Source organism: Morus notabilis, unplaced genomic scaffold, assembly GCF_000414095.1.
Source record: "Morus notabilis unplaced genomic scaffold, ASM41409v2 Scaffold879, whole genome shotgun sequence".
Classification (NCBI taxonomy): domain Eukaryota; kingdom Viridiplantae; phylum Streptophyta; class Magnoliopsida; order Rosales; family Moraceae; genus Morus; species Morus notabilis.
In genome coordinates this window covers 335,681-351,242 of record NW_010366660.1, presented here as the reverse complement: position 1 = coordinate 351,242, position 15,562 = coordinate 335,681, and the positions used below count along the sequence as shown (strand labels likewise).

Here is a 15,562-nt window from a genome sequence, read left to right as displayed (position 1 = left end):
TCTTATGGGATGTTTAGTTTATGGGTGCAGAACCATTATTCATAATTTTGATTTTTAAAATTTAATTTTTTGTGAGAGAAAAACACTATAAAGAATAAAAAATCATGATTCAGAACCAAGGAGGAACCCTTAAACAAACATCCCATTAGGGGGCGTTTGGTACGCAGTAATCAGTATGAATCATATTCCTGAGAAAGTGGTGTAGGGTAATATGATTATCAGGAATAATACATTACTGTATTTGGTTTCATACATAAATTTTTCTTAAATTCTCAGGAATATTACATTACCGTGTTTGGTTGTGTATGAAAATGCTGTGAATTTAAAAAAAAAACATATTTTTTTAAATGAATTACAATTAGGACTAATGTTTTAAAATCAACCAACCAGTAAAATGCTCCATTAATCAATGCTCCTACCCTTCTAATTTTAAAATCAAGAGGACCATCCCGTCACTTTGTTTCCACTTCTCTCCAAGAATCACCACTTGTTGTGAATACTTGGACAACAATCTTTATCCTACCTGCAGCCCTTTTACTCCCACAATAAAACTCCACAACTCTAACAAACTTGTAGTCCTTACTCTCATCGAATCCAAATCCGAAAGCGCCATTAATACAAAATGTAGTTCATACAGAGGGCGCCTCTGGAAGATTTCGCCCTTCTCTTGGTGCCGGGTTCCAGAACGTTCTTCCATCAGAATGATTAACGCAGAACAAACCATTAGAAGATCCGACGATTTCGGTTAGACGTGCATTGGGTTTAGTTATGTATGATATATCCGATTCCACAACCTTTGATTCATCATGGACCAAACACATCCTTAATCGATCTTCTTCGCATCCATCCCGTGTTGCTAGAATGATTGAGAGTTTGGGGTTCTTGGAGTGATGAAGGAGGTGGCTGGATACAAGCAAAGAGCTGTCGGTAATGAGATCAAACCATTTTTTCGAGACGCATTTGAATCTCATGAGTGATTCAACGGGCAATTTGGAAAGAATTTCATTCAAGACCAGGTCTTCTGGTAAAAAAACCACCGTGTTGCAGAGTCAAAGGGGAGCAAAATTGATTCTTTGTGTGCCAAAATTTACTATGAGGAAAGTTTCCTCTTCCTGTGAAAAACATTAAATTTTAGCATTCAAATACATGTAAAGAATTTTAAAAGCCTAAAAAATCTGATTGAGAGAGCAAAATGATTAACATAGAATTCGAAATTACCATTTATATACCTTATGAGATTATAATCAATTTTCTTATATAAGATGATGGCATACGTCCAGGAAAAAAAAAATCAATGTACAAGTTTAAAAGATCAATAATTCCCTCTAAAATATTACCGACTTTTTTTTTTTTTTTTTTGTGATAATGAGACGATAATAATATCCTCCAATAAAAAAGGAGAACTACTATAATTATTATTATTATTATTATTTTGAAAGGACAACTAGTCAACTACTATAATTATTGATACTGTGGTTTGCTATATATTGCGAGGTTGATATTTTTACTAGTATTTACGCTTTTTATGTCAATTTTTTTTTTTTTTTTATGGGTTGGTATGCCAATCTTCTTCTTCTTCTTCTTCTTTCTTTATTTTTTTTTATTTTTTTATTAAGGGAGCATCCAGTTCATCGGCAATTGCATACAGTTTCCTCATAAGATCACACTATCATCACATCAGACGTGGCCCGGTATTCTTTCTTTTAAGAGTAATCTTGCTTACATGTCTAGTTCACTTCGCAGATTCAAGTTTTCAATTCGAGTTGAGATGTACCATTTTGTGAGAACTTTTCACTGTAACAGAAAAAGTTAGATGTGACATTTTCTGAGAGCTTTTTACTGTAGAAATCTAGAACTGAAAACTCGAATCGGTGAAATGAAAAATTTTTAATTTTTGTATTATCATTCACAAAAGTCACGACAAATGAAAGAAGAAAGCTATTCCCTCACATGCAATTGCTCTTATTCATAGGAATGAATTTAAGCAGACAAATTTTTGTTAAATCAAACTAGCAAAAAGAAAAGGAAAAACAAAAAAGAAAACAGAGAATTAAGGCAAAAAGAAAGAAAAAAAACTATATCATCAACATCCCTAAATGGATAGATATCAAATGTTGGTCTCACATTGATTTTCTTCAGTTCTTCATTTTTACGATTCGGATAAACTGAAGTTAGACTCGGCACATAATCATGAGCTTCACCACAAAAGCGCCATCCGGGCTCAAATACGTGCTTTATTCTCTGACAATTTTCTTCAGGGCTTGAAGGGTTAACGATGAACAAACTTTGTTCATCACTTCTCATAATGAGAAATCGATCATCTCCCCAAACCCCACAGAAAGAATTCAGTTCAAGACGCCAAAAATGAGGACAACTCCAAATCTGTTCATCAAAAGTACCGTTGCTCTTGAGCACCAAAATTTCGCACAAACTCCATACTCTCCCATCATAATTATAAATGAATGAAAGCAAAGCAAGCGACTCCTTCCACTTAATAAGTCGAAAGGAACGATTGTTAATCTGCACAACATGATCTGGTAAACTTATGATACGCATTTCCTCATTGCGCAAATCGAACGACAAGAAACAAAATCGATCTCGTAAATCCTCTTTCTGCACCAACCAGTACAAAGCTCCACTAAACAATACTCCCGCTTGTCCTGTATTGTGAAAGCTAAAACCTAAGATCTGTTTCACAACTCTCCAAGAATCACTACTTGTGGTGAATACTTGGACATGATTAATTACACTTTTCCATGGATTGGTCTCGTTATCTTGCACAATTCTAACCAACTTGTAATCCTCACTGCGATCATCAAATCCGAATCCCAGAGCAAAAACACTTGGTCGAGAGAGCTGCAAATTGGCTACGGAAGTACTACTTGTCACGCATAGGGGTGCCTTTGGGAGATTCCTACACTCTCTGGTTTCTGGATTCCATAACATAATGGCATCACCAAACAAATAATGCTGAAGGCAGACCAAACCATTAGAAGATCCGATGATTTCGATTAATTCTAAGTGTTGCATGACGTCTGGTACATCTGATTCCACGACCTTTGATTCATCATGGACCTCAAATATCCTCAACTTATTTTCGTAAACAATTCCTCTTGCGAGAATGATGGAGAGATTGGTGGTCTTGGAATGATGACGAAGGTAGGATGATGCAAGCGAAGAGCTGTTGGCGATGTGATCGAACCATGTTTTTGAGACGCACTTGAATCTCATGAGAGATTTTATTGGCAGTTTCGGAAGAATTTCCTTCACCACCAGATCTTCTGGTAAATAAACCATGTTGAAATTAAAGTGGAAAGGGAGCAAATCGCTTATAATTTGTGTGAATAAGAAGTATATATTTATAGGTTAATCAAGTTGCCAAATTCATTAGCAGGAAAGTTCCTTTTCCCTTGGGAAAAATCATTTGTGGAAAGTTTTCATCTCCGATGGCTTAATTAGGATTCCTAAATAATCTGCGGGAAGTTTCTCTATTCTAGAAATAATTCAGTTCTCATCATGAAATACTATATATCGTCACATTTTAGAAAAAAAATAAAAAAATAAATAAAACTCCATACTGTCTAGCCTTGAAAACTTAACCCCAACTTGTATTTAATTCATCTAATTATGTGACGTTTGATTGAAATTGATTATTTTACCCTTTTCCTCACGCTTTTCGTTATCAGTAGGTATTAGACGTGACCTTTAATTTTATTCTGTAGCCTTTTATTCATTTAATTTGAGGTTATTTAGAGAAAGTTAATATTACTGGTTTTAGTTTGGCAACTTACCCGATATTGTAATTGTCATTTGTATTTATATGGAATCCATGCGTAGTGCTGCCTATTAGTAAATTCTTTTTCCTTCTCAAATCATCTTTTAATTTTTTATATTTTGGGGTTACCTCCTCGGCACAAAAAGTCCTCCGTATACTCTATAGTTTTAGGTTGTTTTTTTCAACGAAACTCAGAAAAAATTTGAACTCGAGTTATAACTTTATTTAAGTTCATATTTTTTTTGTAAAATTTGAGTTTAAACTTGAATTTGGGGCTAAACTCGAGTTCAAATTTTCCTTTCAACTCGAGTTCATAAACTCGAACTCAAGTTAATGAATAATATTTTTTATCTGTTCATTTCGCTGATTCGAGTTTTGCTACAGTAAAAAGCTCTCACAAACAATCATATCTAACTTTTTTGCTACAGTAAAAAGCTTTCACATAAAATCACATTTCAACTTGAATTAAAAACTCGAATCAACGAAATGAACGGTGCATCTTCTGATTGAGATGATTTTTTTTCTATGCATTCACAACGAAAAGACGAATAAAACCACACCCATATACCCTATTAAAATTTTTCATCACTATTGAATTTTTATTAAAATACTATCTAAATATAAATTTAAGTTTTGATCCATCCAAACACAAATTCAAAAAGATTCTCAATTCAAATCATAACTCAAATGTGCACATTCAAACACAAACTCAAATTACAACTTCAACTCAAATTATAACTCAAACTCAACTTAAAATTATAACTCAAGTCATCTTAATACAAAAATGTAAAAGAACAACTCCTTGTTTTTGTGTCAATGACCGTACGTTTGCAATTGCAAGATTAATATTGTACCAGTATTTGCACTTGTTATGCCAATCTTTTATCTCTATCTGTTTTTTTTTTTTTTTGGAACAGGACATCCGATATTTCATCAGCAACTATGTACAGTTTCCTTATAATTATATCGCATCACATGGCCATGTATTCGTCTTTAAGAGTAATTTTGGTTGCTTGAACTTGCTATTTTCAAATTATCATTGTGAAATTCGTGACAAATGAAGGAAGAAAGCAATTGCCTTGCATGATTCACATGAATAAAGTGAAACAGACAAATTTTTATTCTATAACATAAAAAAGAACAAAGCAAACTAGCAAATAAAGTTTAAGTTAGTCAATATGGATGGAAAAAATTGGGCTGCAAAACAGAAAGTCCGAGAGGGAGAAGAAGAAGAGAGCACCGAAAATAGTGCTGACTTTTGAAGGTGAACTCAACTGGTTCACACGTAAAAAAAGGGGAAGCAAATGCTATAAATACAGGTCTCCTCTCATTTGTTTTGCATCCCAAAAACTGAGCGCTTCTCCCATTTGTAAATTTGTAGGAAATTCTTTAGATTTATAATTTTTGGGCTTTTGTAATTTCTGTCCAATTTGTAATCTTTTTTCTTTCTTGTAAATAGAGTAGTTCACAATATCCGGAGACGTATGCAATGTTTGACCGAACTCCGTTATCAATTCTGGTGTTCTTTTATTTGTTTTCAGTATTAAATAGTTATTCTATCGGATTTATCCGCTGCGTATAGTACTGTTAATCTATACAATAATATTCACATATATGACACTATTCACGGGTATAGCACTATTCACAAGTACTGTTCACGGTGAAGTTATTTTTGAGTGAGAAATACCTGATTTCCCCAACAAGTGGTCTCAGAGTTGACAGTTCGCCCTAGGCCTTGTTGTATTTTTGTCTATTGAATACTACATTTGATCTGCAAAAATAACGAAAGCCTCAACAAAGTCTCCCACTAATACGACATCAACCTCTTCGTCTACATAGACGAGGACTCTAATGTCAAATGCAAAACTTGCGCTGGAGGTATTTGACGGTACTGGTCATTTTGGCATGTGGCAAGGCGAGGTGCTAGACTCATTCTTCCAGCAAGGTCTAGACATCGCCATCGAAGAAAAGAAACCATATGATGTTGAAGAGAAAGATTGAAAGACAAACAACCGCCTGACATGTGGAACAATCCGTCCGTGCCTGTCCAGAGAACAAAAGTATGCATTTAAGAATGAAACTTCTGCAAATAAGTTTTGGAAGGCGTTGGAGGACAAATTTCTGACGATAAGCATCCAGAATAAGCTCACTGTGAAGAAAAGATTGTTCTGTTTTGAATACCGCCCAGGTACCACTATGAACGATCACATTACTGCTTTCAATTAGTTAGTAGCGGACTTGTTCAACTTAGATGAGACTTTTAAAGATGAAGATTTGGTTGTAATGTTGTTGTCATCTCTTCCTGAAGAGTTTGGACATTTAAAAACTACTTTACTCCGTGGCAAAGAAGAAGTGTCTCATGTTGTAGTTTGTACTGCTTTGTATAGTTATGAATTAAGAAGAAAAAATAAGAAAGAAAGCAGGAACATAGCAGTCGATGAAGTGTTGGTAGTAAGAGGCCGTCCGCAAAGCCATCTGTAACGCCCCCAACGCTAAACCAGTCTGAGGCTGAATTTAACGAGGTGGTGCTACTTAAAACATACCTTCTATACTTAAAACAATGTCATTTTTAAGATGCGGAAACTTGTGGTTGATTTCATCACAAAATTTTCCTAAAAATTTTTGAACAAAATGAGTAAGTGCGCAACCACAAATCTTAAACATTAAATAGTTATTCAAAAGTGACATAGTAACAAAACAAAACATTTTGAGCCCATCTATTGTTTGGAAGTACATATAAGCAAGATGTCAGATGTAAGACTTGGAGTACTCTACCAACCTTGGAAATCATTTTTCTTTTTACTCTTCGGTAACAACAACATCATCTGCATCACAAGGTAAAACTAATGAGCAAGAACTCAGTAAGTAGATTTCAAATAAAGTAAGTATCTAAAATCTCTGTGGCTAAAATTTATTTGTTAATCATTGTTCATAAACTTTCATACTTATTCTTAGTTTAGGTATGATATAGAACTTCGGTTCCAAGTAAGCCTCTCTATACAGGACATTCTCTAATTTTGGTCAATTCTCTTCTCTTAAACACTAAGCGGGGTTTTTAGAATCTATTTCTCCTGTGATCAACAAGAAACTTCCCACTAGCATTTTTCTCTAGTTGTCTCAAAGAGACAGTTTCTCTAATTTGGGGTGCCAGTCCCTCGTACCCCTGTTTACCCAGCCTCTCATCTATATACCATACCATAAAATCTCTTAAAACATAAAAACATAATAAGCATAAATCATAATCTCTTTCAAAATAATTAATCATGAATACTCTTTGAACATAATCATATAAGAATTTCATAAGAGAATAAACTTGCATAATCACAATTCTGAACAAGTTAAGTCAAATAGGTCTTATGATGCAGTTTTGAAAATGCTTTAACTCTACTTACTTAGATTTCGATCACCACTTTACAAGCACAAACTAGCTGATTGTAGGGAGCCTTCAATGTCCTAATTAACCTTTAAAAACCACAGCTTTCAAAAATTACATTCATATCATCATTTAACAAAACACATAACTACGCATTGTTATGAAAATAATCATAACAAATTCATCAAAATTCAAAATATTATGAGACCAGTGGCAAATAAAAGTAGACTCAAAACTCTCTTTTTAGAACTACTACATAATGGGTTTCGGATTTTTCAAACTAACCAAAAACAGCCCGAAATACAGATTGAAGTACAATCTCGTTAGGAAAATGAAAGCTTTTTAACTGAACTTATAAAATTCATAACTAAATGTAGAAAAATCCGCTTGGAGTGATTCAAAAACTCACATAAAGCTTGAGATATATACTTTAATAAAAAAATATAAGATCAGTCAAAATCATAAGTATATATGGCACGAAAACAGAATCTACATAGGCTATACAAAGAACTTATATTTGAACATTTCATCAAATACCTAGCATGCAAATCTTAATTTTCAAGGACCACTCTCACATACATGAATCATCATCTTAATAAGAGTTTATCTTCAAATAGTCATCAATAATATCAAGCTAAAATCATCAATTTCACCCAGAAACCAATATTTGAACCAAAACCTCAAGAAACTCATTTTTAAGAGTCTACAACCAACATGCATAATAAGCCCCATCAAAAATCCGAATCTCAAGTAGGATTTCAACATCTTAATATCTGAAATCTTAGTTTCTAACATAAGAAAGAAGTTACCTCAAAGAAAAACGTGTTCCCAAGTGAATAGAAGCTCAAAACTTGGTGGTTATTTTTGCTTCTAGGTTGAAAACGAGTTGAAATGGGCTGGTTGAGTCTTTAGCTCATTCTCTCTTAAAAACCTATGTTTGATTCTGAGTTTTGGGTGAGAAAAGGAGTGAGAAGAGAGAAGAAAGTGCTATGGTCGGAGTTCTAGGGTTTTTTTGCTGAAATAGACCCAAAAAGGAAGCCTAAACTTGATTGAAACTAAACAAAAGTAAAGTGGCCTTATAATAGAACAAGTGCCTAGGTTTTTCTAAGTCTTTAATAGCTATCCTATCCTCATAAAATCAGCTCTAAAGTATCTATTTTTCTTCTTCAATTAAGTGCCTAAAGTTCACTTAATTTGCTAACATAGACTCCTCTCACCAAAAACTCAAAATAATAAATAAGTCCTCAACACATTTACATAAAACCATATAATAAAAATATAAAATAATGATTCATCATTAAATCAATCATAATAGAGGTAAAATATCATATTAAATAATCATAATAAATATCATTTTTCTTCATAAGTTTAGCACATTGAGTTCCCACATCGAGCTAGTTGCACTGCACATTAAAACTGAAAACTCGATTAGCAAAGCTATAAGTTTAATAAAATCATATGATAGCTATAATAATAAAATATAATGCCAACAAATAACTTTTAGGTAAATGGTAAATGTGATGCATGATTTTAATTTACTAAATTTATTTATTATTGGCTTAAGGCTTAATTAAATCTCAGGTATTACACCAGCAGCAGGGAAAGCATGCAAGAAGAGGGAGATCTCGTTCGAAGGCCATACTTGGAAAAAATGAGTATGCCTTTTGTCATGAGAAAGGGCACTGGAAGAAAGATTGTCCGAAGCTGAAGAAGAAAGGAAACGTTGTTTCAGATGCATATGTAACCGAGTGTGATAGTGATGATGTAGAACTATCGTTGGTTGCTTCATCTTCGACATCCCATTCTGACGAGTGGATTTTGGATTCGGGTTGTACCTATCATATGTCTTCCGTCCGGGAGTGGTTCTTCAATTTCGAAGAACTAAATGGTGAAGTTGTTTATTTGGGCAATGATAGCCCCTGTAATACAATAGGGATAGGTTCAATCCGGCTGAAGAATCACGATGGATCAACAAGGGTTCTGACGGAAGTTCAGTACGTGCCCAATTTGAAGAAGAATCTCGTATCTTTGGGAGCCTTGGAGTCCAAATGCTTAGTTATGACTGTGCGAGATAGAGTTTTGAACTAAAAACAGTATCACCTCTTATATTTACACGTTAGGTGTAAAGTAAGTCCTTTTACCCATAGCTTTGTGCCTTCCCCACCAAGCAAACATATCCTCAACTCCTTCCTATTTCTTTCTAATTTTCATAGAAATAGAGACACACTGACAATGGATGCAATTACTCGTCTAATGGTCTTTTTGATCTTCTAAATGTATATAAACTGATTCAGAATATCATCTGAAGGAACAGAAATAGAAATTCCTCAATCTTCTATGGCTCTTATAGTACTACTCCAGTAAAAGGTTTATCTACAACAACAGCACTGCGCTTCAAATAACAAAACAGATTGACAGGCCAATTTGAAAATGCCTCAAATCAAAACAAAATCAATCTGTAAAACTTTGTTTTAAGTCATTTAAGAATGTAGAAAATCTTTTGCACATACACAAAACAGAGATGCTAAGGATCCGGCCAACAAAGCGCACTGGCCATGGATAAGGCAACATTTAACATGCGGGAGTTTAATAAATCCACTTCCAAGCTGATATAGGCCTCTATTACCAAAAGTAAACTAGCAATTCGATTATGCAGTTTTCACAATAGAAATGCTACTAAATGGAAACGATCTTGTTGAATTTTACATCTTGTGAAAACAAGTGTTTCTACAAATATGATTATTATCAAACACAAAACCAAGGCAGAGCAAATACCAAGTTCATGAAACTACAAACAAAAATTTTCCTCCACTACAAAGTTTCAATTCAACTGCAATGACCAAAATTCAAGTTTTGTCCTTGTCATCTTCCTTCATCTTCTTCTCCCACCTACGCTTCTTGTACGCAAGCAACATCTCTGGCATCTTTTCCATCAACCTCGCGGTGTTCTCCCGCTTCTCTGCAGCTATCTTGTCGACCTTGTGCCCTTTCCTCTTTGTCCTCATCTCCTTCCTCTCCGGATCATAAGGCCAATCTTCCCCAGCTAAAAGGACCTCCTTGCGAAGCCTGGCTCGTTGACGCGCACTAATGCCGAGCGGCTTCCATGCCCCCAAGTGCCAGTAACCCCAAACCCCTTTGGACAACTCATCCTTGTACTTCACCAACTTCTCACGCCACGGGTACTGGTACTCCCCAATCGCCTTTACAGCGGATTTTGCAGCTTTCCCTGCCATTGCTGAACTTCACCCTCTAAAGGGTCACTAGCAAACCAAACACAACAATAGAAATATATAAAAATTGTCAATAAAATCATAATAGCCCTTTCAACAACAGATCAATTTAGCTTCAATAGAAAAATGCAAATAAGGGCAAAAGAAAATATAATCGAAGAAGAATCAAGTATCAATAAAATCATAATAGCCCTTCCAACAACAGATCAATTTAGCTTTAATGGAAAAATGTAAATAAGGGCAAAAGAGAATATAATCGAAGAAGAATCAAGTATCAAACTTCAACAAGAAAGCGGGTTCCAAATGAAAGTAATATCTGTATCTATTCATCCATTGAAAATCTTCAATCAAAATAAAGGTACTCTCTTTTCTTTTGCCACCGTGATAGCAGCTATATAACATACTAGTTAGCAAAAATGAGGATCCTCATTTTGACAGATAGAAGAACTAAGGGCCCGTTTGGTTGTTTAAATTAAAACTATGAGTTTAAACGCAACAAACAAATTGAGCCTTAATTCTTGCGTGCGGAGGAATCAAAATCTTAGCTTTTCGAAGAACGTAAAAAGAACAAACACAAAACTCGCTAAAACATCGGAAAAATCGAAGACGAAAACAGAGATAAAAGGGTTCAATGGAAGAGAAAGAGAGAGTGGGGACTGACCGAGAAGGAAAATTAATGGCGAAAGCCGAATACCGAAGGTGGTGCTGGCGGCGGCGGCAGCCGAAATGTGCAAACGAGGAGCTAAGATAGAAAGATAATCCACTTCACACTCTCCATCTGGTGTGCAAAGGTGCACGGTAAGACGTTTGCAAAGACCCAATTATGTTGTGCCACGTTAACATTTCCTCCCTTATTAGTTTTTTTATTTTTATTTTTTAAGAAAAGTGATTAATAAATCCATTATTTTCGGACTTGTTATGTGATTTTTCTCTCTGCTTCCTTTCTAACAATTGCAGACAGAAACCTTTTGAGTCATGATATCTTATTTTCTATTTTTTATTTTTTCTAATTAAAAAGCTCCTTATCATTTATATTATTATTTTAGTTTTCCTCTTTTTCTTTAAGAGATTACTTTGCATTTCCACTTCCAAGAAGGTAAGAGTCTGTGTGCGTTCGATTGCCTCCATTATGTAAATGGCTAAATGCCAAAAAAAAATAAAAATAAAAAACGTAAAAATAAAAAATAAAAAGGGTGCAAAACAGTATCCAAAGAAATGCAGAGCACAAAATAAGTAGAAAATCAATCTTCTTTCCGGTGGAAGGATATACAGTAGAATTCATCCACAAGCATTGCAGTTTTTAAAGGGTCGCCATCCGCTTTCTGCAGAAGCTAAACATGAAGAAGCGTTAAAATATCCTCTCAGTCTCACTTCACTCAGAAAAATGAATAGCTTCTAATCCAATCCTCTCCAATCACCCTTTCATACAGTTTTCTGCTTGAACAAGAAAAGAAAGGGGGAAAAAAAAAAGAAAAAAAAATCCTCCTAAACTTCCAAGATTGTTGTTTATGCCACATTTGATCTTGGGGTCACTCTACCTTGCGCCGCATGCATTTGGTGCTGCCATTGTACAAACAGATAAGAAACTCAGCCAAAAAAAAAAAAAAAGAGAATTCTCAAGATCAACAAATCAAGGGAAGTAGTCTTTGTGTTCATCTGGGGGATAAACTTTCATTGGTTTCCAGTAATTGAACACACAAAACAGGTACCTTACAAAGAAATAGAATGTTGACCGAGAAGAAGTTTATAAAAACTTACCTGAGATGCATATGATGAACTTTCTGCAAGGAACTTGAGAAACTCTTGCTTCTTCCTATCAAATTTGAACTTTGCATTGTCCAGTAATGCTCGTTCTCTCTTGATATCTTCCATCATCTTTTCTTTCTTCCATTTCAACTCCTGGATTTGCTTCTTATAGGTTTCAGGAAGGCTCGAGGCCAGTGATGCTTTGGGAAATCTCACATCAACGTCTTGCCTACATCAGATAGGTTTTCAGAACAAGATGAACCAACAGAAGCCTATGTAATAAAACAATGACCACAATTCATGAAATTCTATCGACCAAGCAAGTAGAGATAGCATTTGAACGTGAGATGTAAGCTAGAATAAATTTGATTTCATTGTTGTTGACGGGGTTCTTACCGAAGTCCAAGGGAGAAGACACCAGTAGCCCTAATCATTCCTCCGTCTAAAGAAAGGGCTCCATCGCTTATACACGGCAGTGCGTTTAGCATTTCCGCCCTTGTTTTATACACTTGTAAGCGAGAGAAAAGAAAGTAAAACAGAGTCTCTCTAAGGCCGTGCCCACTGGATGTGACACAAAATAAATTTGTAGTGTCCACATTAATCATATTTACAGCAAAGCCAAGAAAGCCAGGGGGACACTCTCCGTTAGCTAATCTTGGCTTTAAAAGATCAAGTCTCCTTTGAGGGTCATCAGGTACAAAGTCACCAGCATATGGTCTGTGGAAAAAAAAAAAAGAAATAACAATTCTAAGTGCACAACCAAAATACCAAATCTTATAAATTGATACTAAGAGAGATTTTATTTTATTTTTTTGGCTGAAATGATAGTAACAGAGATTGCCTTTACAAAGGCGGTGCTTTAGACTCATGCCTTAAATTTTCAAGACAAACGACAATAAATCTTCCTTCCAAAGCCCTTCCGATAGAAGCACCAAGCCCATGAAGACCAGAACCCTTATTTATGCAGCCCTCTTTGTCATATATTTCGAGAGCTTTGACACCTTCATAAGTCTTGCAGACAATTGCCAACATATTCTCCATTCCTAAGTACTCTGAGAAAAGTCTGCATTTCAAATTCAGAAAAACACGTCAAGTAACAAATCAAGGGTGTCCCTCTACGACATATCAATGTACCTCATGGACAGTTATAAGCAACTGCCCCGAATATCCATAGATATATTTAAAATAAAAAATAAAAAAAAAAGACCCTTTCATTTCATAATCGTCAGTATTAAGTAAAGTTCCACAAACAATAACATAATGCAGCTGATACCAGGATTGAGAGAAATGCATGATTCTCCAACCAGGAAAAGAAGATACAAGAAAATGCAAAGTCATCTTACCTACTAAGATTATCATCACCAACTTTGCCAAGTGTGGCAACAATACCCAGCACATCCTTGGCCAACGTGAGATGAGAAGCCTGAGAACTATGACGAGCTTTAAGCTGGCATAAAATGCCTGCAGCAGATTTTTCTTGCTGTGTAATCTGTTCGTGTATTTCTTCCTCACTTTGACGGTGGGAAGGGTCCTCATTCTCAATCGTAGTTGCGCTGGAGGAATGGTACTTGCCCAAAGCAACTGAAAGGAAACTTTTGAGCAGATACATTACAGGAAAAGGAGACACAAGACAGAGAAAAGTTCGTAAAGTGAAATAGAGTTTTTTAAATGGATTTCTTAAAACAATAAATAAATACATAAACCTCGTAGTTCCTTCAAACCTTTATGTAAGTTCAGATATCAAGTAAAAAATTAGTTATTTGAGTTTCTAACTTCCACGAACTTCATCATTAACTCTCTACCTGGGAATCCATGTTAGAAGCTGAAAATTAACAGCAAGTGCTGCTATTTACACAAAGAATGCAAACATCGGATCGATGGCAATTTCATAAAACAGGTTCCCATTACAGCCAAATCCATGTCAGTAAAAAGTATTAACAGAAGAATGAACTATACCTTGCAAATCAAGAATAGAGTCGTCTAGTTTGTTCTTCTGGGACTTCAGAAATTTTATGTTGTCCTCATGCTGTTTAATTTTCATTCCAATCATATGAAGATCGTCTTGCAGTCTCTGCAAAGATTATATCATTGCAAAGTTAATGCAACTCATCTATAATTGAGGATCAACAGAACTTACTAGAATTGACTCATACCTCAAGAAAAAAATAAATAAAAGTAATAACGACTACGAATGATAATACTGACACAAAACACCAACCAAATGTGAAATGCATGATAAAGAAAATAATTAAAAATTTTAGACAGATTTTTGGCACAACCTTAGAGTAGTGGATGATTGATTCTGCCTGCGAAAAGCCTCCATTTTGTGCATCGTCCTTTACTTCTACTACACTATTTGCATTTGGATCCACTTGCATCAATGCTGCTGGTTCTTGCATTGGTAACGAGTTTGCATGAATGGAAAGCTGCGAAGAAAAGGGTGTTTAAGTATTTACAAATATCCTTCAATAGCATAAACACAAGGGATACAATTAAGACAATAATATTCTGGTAAAAAACAAAACATAACGAGAAAAAAAAATTTTAAATAGGCAAAACAGATATTAAAAAGAAAAAAAAAAGCAAAAAACAAAAATAATAATAATAATAATAAAGTATTCTGCAACACATGAGTACTTTTTACTTTATTCTAATTTGAATCTCACACAAATACGCAAAAAAGTTGAGTGCCCAATTCAAGAGATAACAAGAACTTAAAGCCAAATATAAAATAACAATAACAATAAAAAAAATTTAATTGCTAATAAACCCTCTAAAACATCCTAGTAAAACTAGAATGCACATTTATCAGGTTTATTTTTTCACTCTTTCTTTTTTTTTTTTCCCTTACCGTAAATAAACGAGAACTCCCACCGGTACTACCAAATAGGAAAAGAGACAAATTTTTCAAAAGCCCACGGTTCAAGAGCTATATACGAAAGAAAAATTAGAAAAATCAGGGAGTGCATTGTGGAAATTTTGCTAAACGCACTCTTACGAAGCCCTTTACGAAACAGAAAACGCAGAAAATTTTTAAGGCATAACTCGATTGAAATTCGTTTTCCTGGAAAATTACAGCACTAAATAACTAGGAAATGGAGAAGAAGGACATGCATTGAAATTATCAAGCCCCTCACGCTCAACTCGGTAGCCAAGAGACGGCGTTGAAGAAGAAAGCAATTAAAAAAGAAAAAAAGAAAAACGAAAAAGAAAATGAAGCCCGGAATGTCTAAGTTCTAATTTCTGCCATTTCTAACAGTTTCTAGGAAACCAAACAGAAAGAAAAGGGGGAAATTTTTTCAGAGGGATTCACCTGGTTGTTAGGTTGAAACATTGCCGAGTTGACTCGGTACCTACTGCCTTTCTGTTTCTCTTTCTCGTTCTGAGGTGGAATTTCACTCCATATAAAGAGTCCGTCAGCAAACATATGTAACGAGA

At 34.8% G+C, this 15,562-nt stretch overlaps 3 protein-coding genes across 3 annotated transcripts; all 3 read right to left on the bottom strand.

The window, feature by feature from the left end:
* Positions 1-2,076: 2,076 nt before the first annotated feature.
* On the bottom strand, positions 2,077-3,297 carry LOC21395121 (F-box protein CPR1; the record flags this gene model as incomplete). Its single annotated transcript, XM_024174020.1, has 1 exon — positions 2,077-3,297. A coding segment is annotated over exon 1 (1,221 nt), but the record flags the coding sequence as incomplete, so codon positions are not given.
* Positions 3,298-9,819: 6,522 nt separating this feature from the next.
* Positions 9,820-11,134, bottom strand: LOC21395120. The gene is made up of 2 exons (XM_010110957.2): positions 11,040-11,134; positions 9,820-10,408 (listed from the first exon to the last, which is right to left on the bottom strand). Exon 2 carries the CDS (start codon positions 10,379-10,381, stop codon positions 9,995-9,997), a length of 387 nt encoding a protein of 128 aa, XP_010109259.1. The 5' UTR covers positions 10,382-10,408; positions 11,040-11,134; the 3' UTR covers positions 9,820-9,994.
* A 474-nt stretch (positions 11,135-11,608) lies between these two features.
* LOC21395119 (protein DEFECTIVE IN MERISTEM SILENCING 3) lies at positions 11,609-15,534 on the bottom strand. Its single transcript, XM_024173998.1, has 8 exons — positions 15,438-15,534; positions 14,404-14,550; positions 14,081-14,195; positions 13,468-13,705; positions 12,996-13,187; positions 12,521-12,841; positions 12,137-12,353; positions 11,609-11,938 (listed from the first exon to the last, which is right to left on the bottom strand). The coding sequence occupies exons 1-8, from the start codon at positions 15,456-15,458 to the stop codon at positions 11,885-11,887; spliced, it is 1,305 nt and encodes a 434-aa protein (XP_024029766.1). The 5' UTR covers positions 15,459-15,534; the 3' UTR covers positions 11,609-11,884.
* Between the last annotated feature and the right edge of the window lie 28 nt (positions 15,535-15,562).

Coding starts and splice junctions, on each gene's coding strand:
- LOC21395120 (XM_010110957.2), bottom strand. CDS start 10,381: ATGGCAGGGAAAGCTGCAAAATCCGCTGTAAAGGCGATTGGGGAGTAC.
- LOC21395119 (XM_024173998.1), bottom strand. CDS start 15,458: ATGTTTCAACCTAACAACCAG. Junction 14,551..15,437: donor TGTTTCAACCTAACAACCAG/GTGAATCCCTCT, acceptor TTTTCTTCGCAG/CTTTCCATTCATGCAAACTC. Junction 11,939..12,136: donor GTTCATCATATGCATCTCAG/GTAAGTTTTTAT, acceptor GTACAATGGCAG/CACCAAATGCATGCGGCGCA.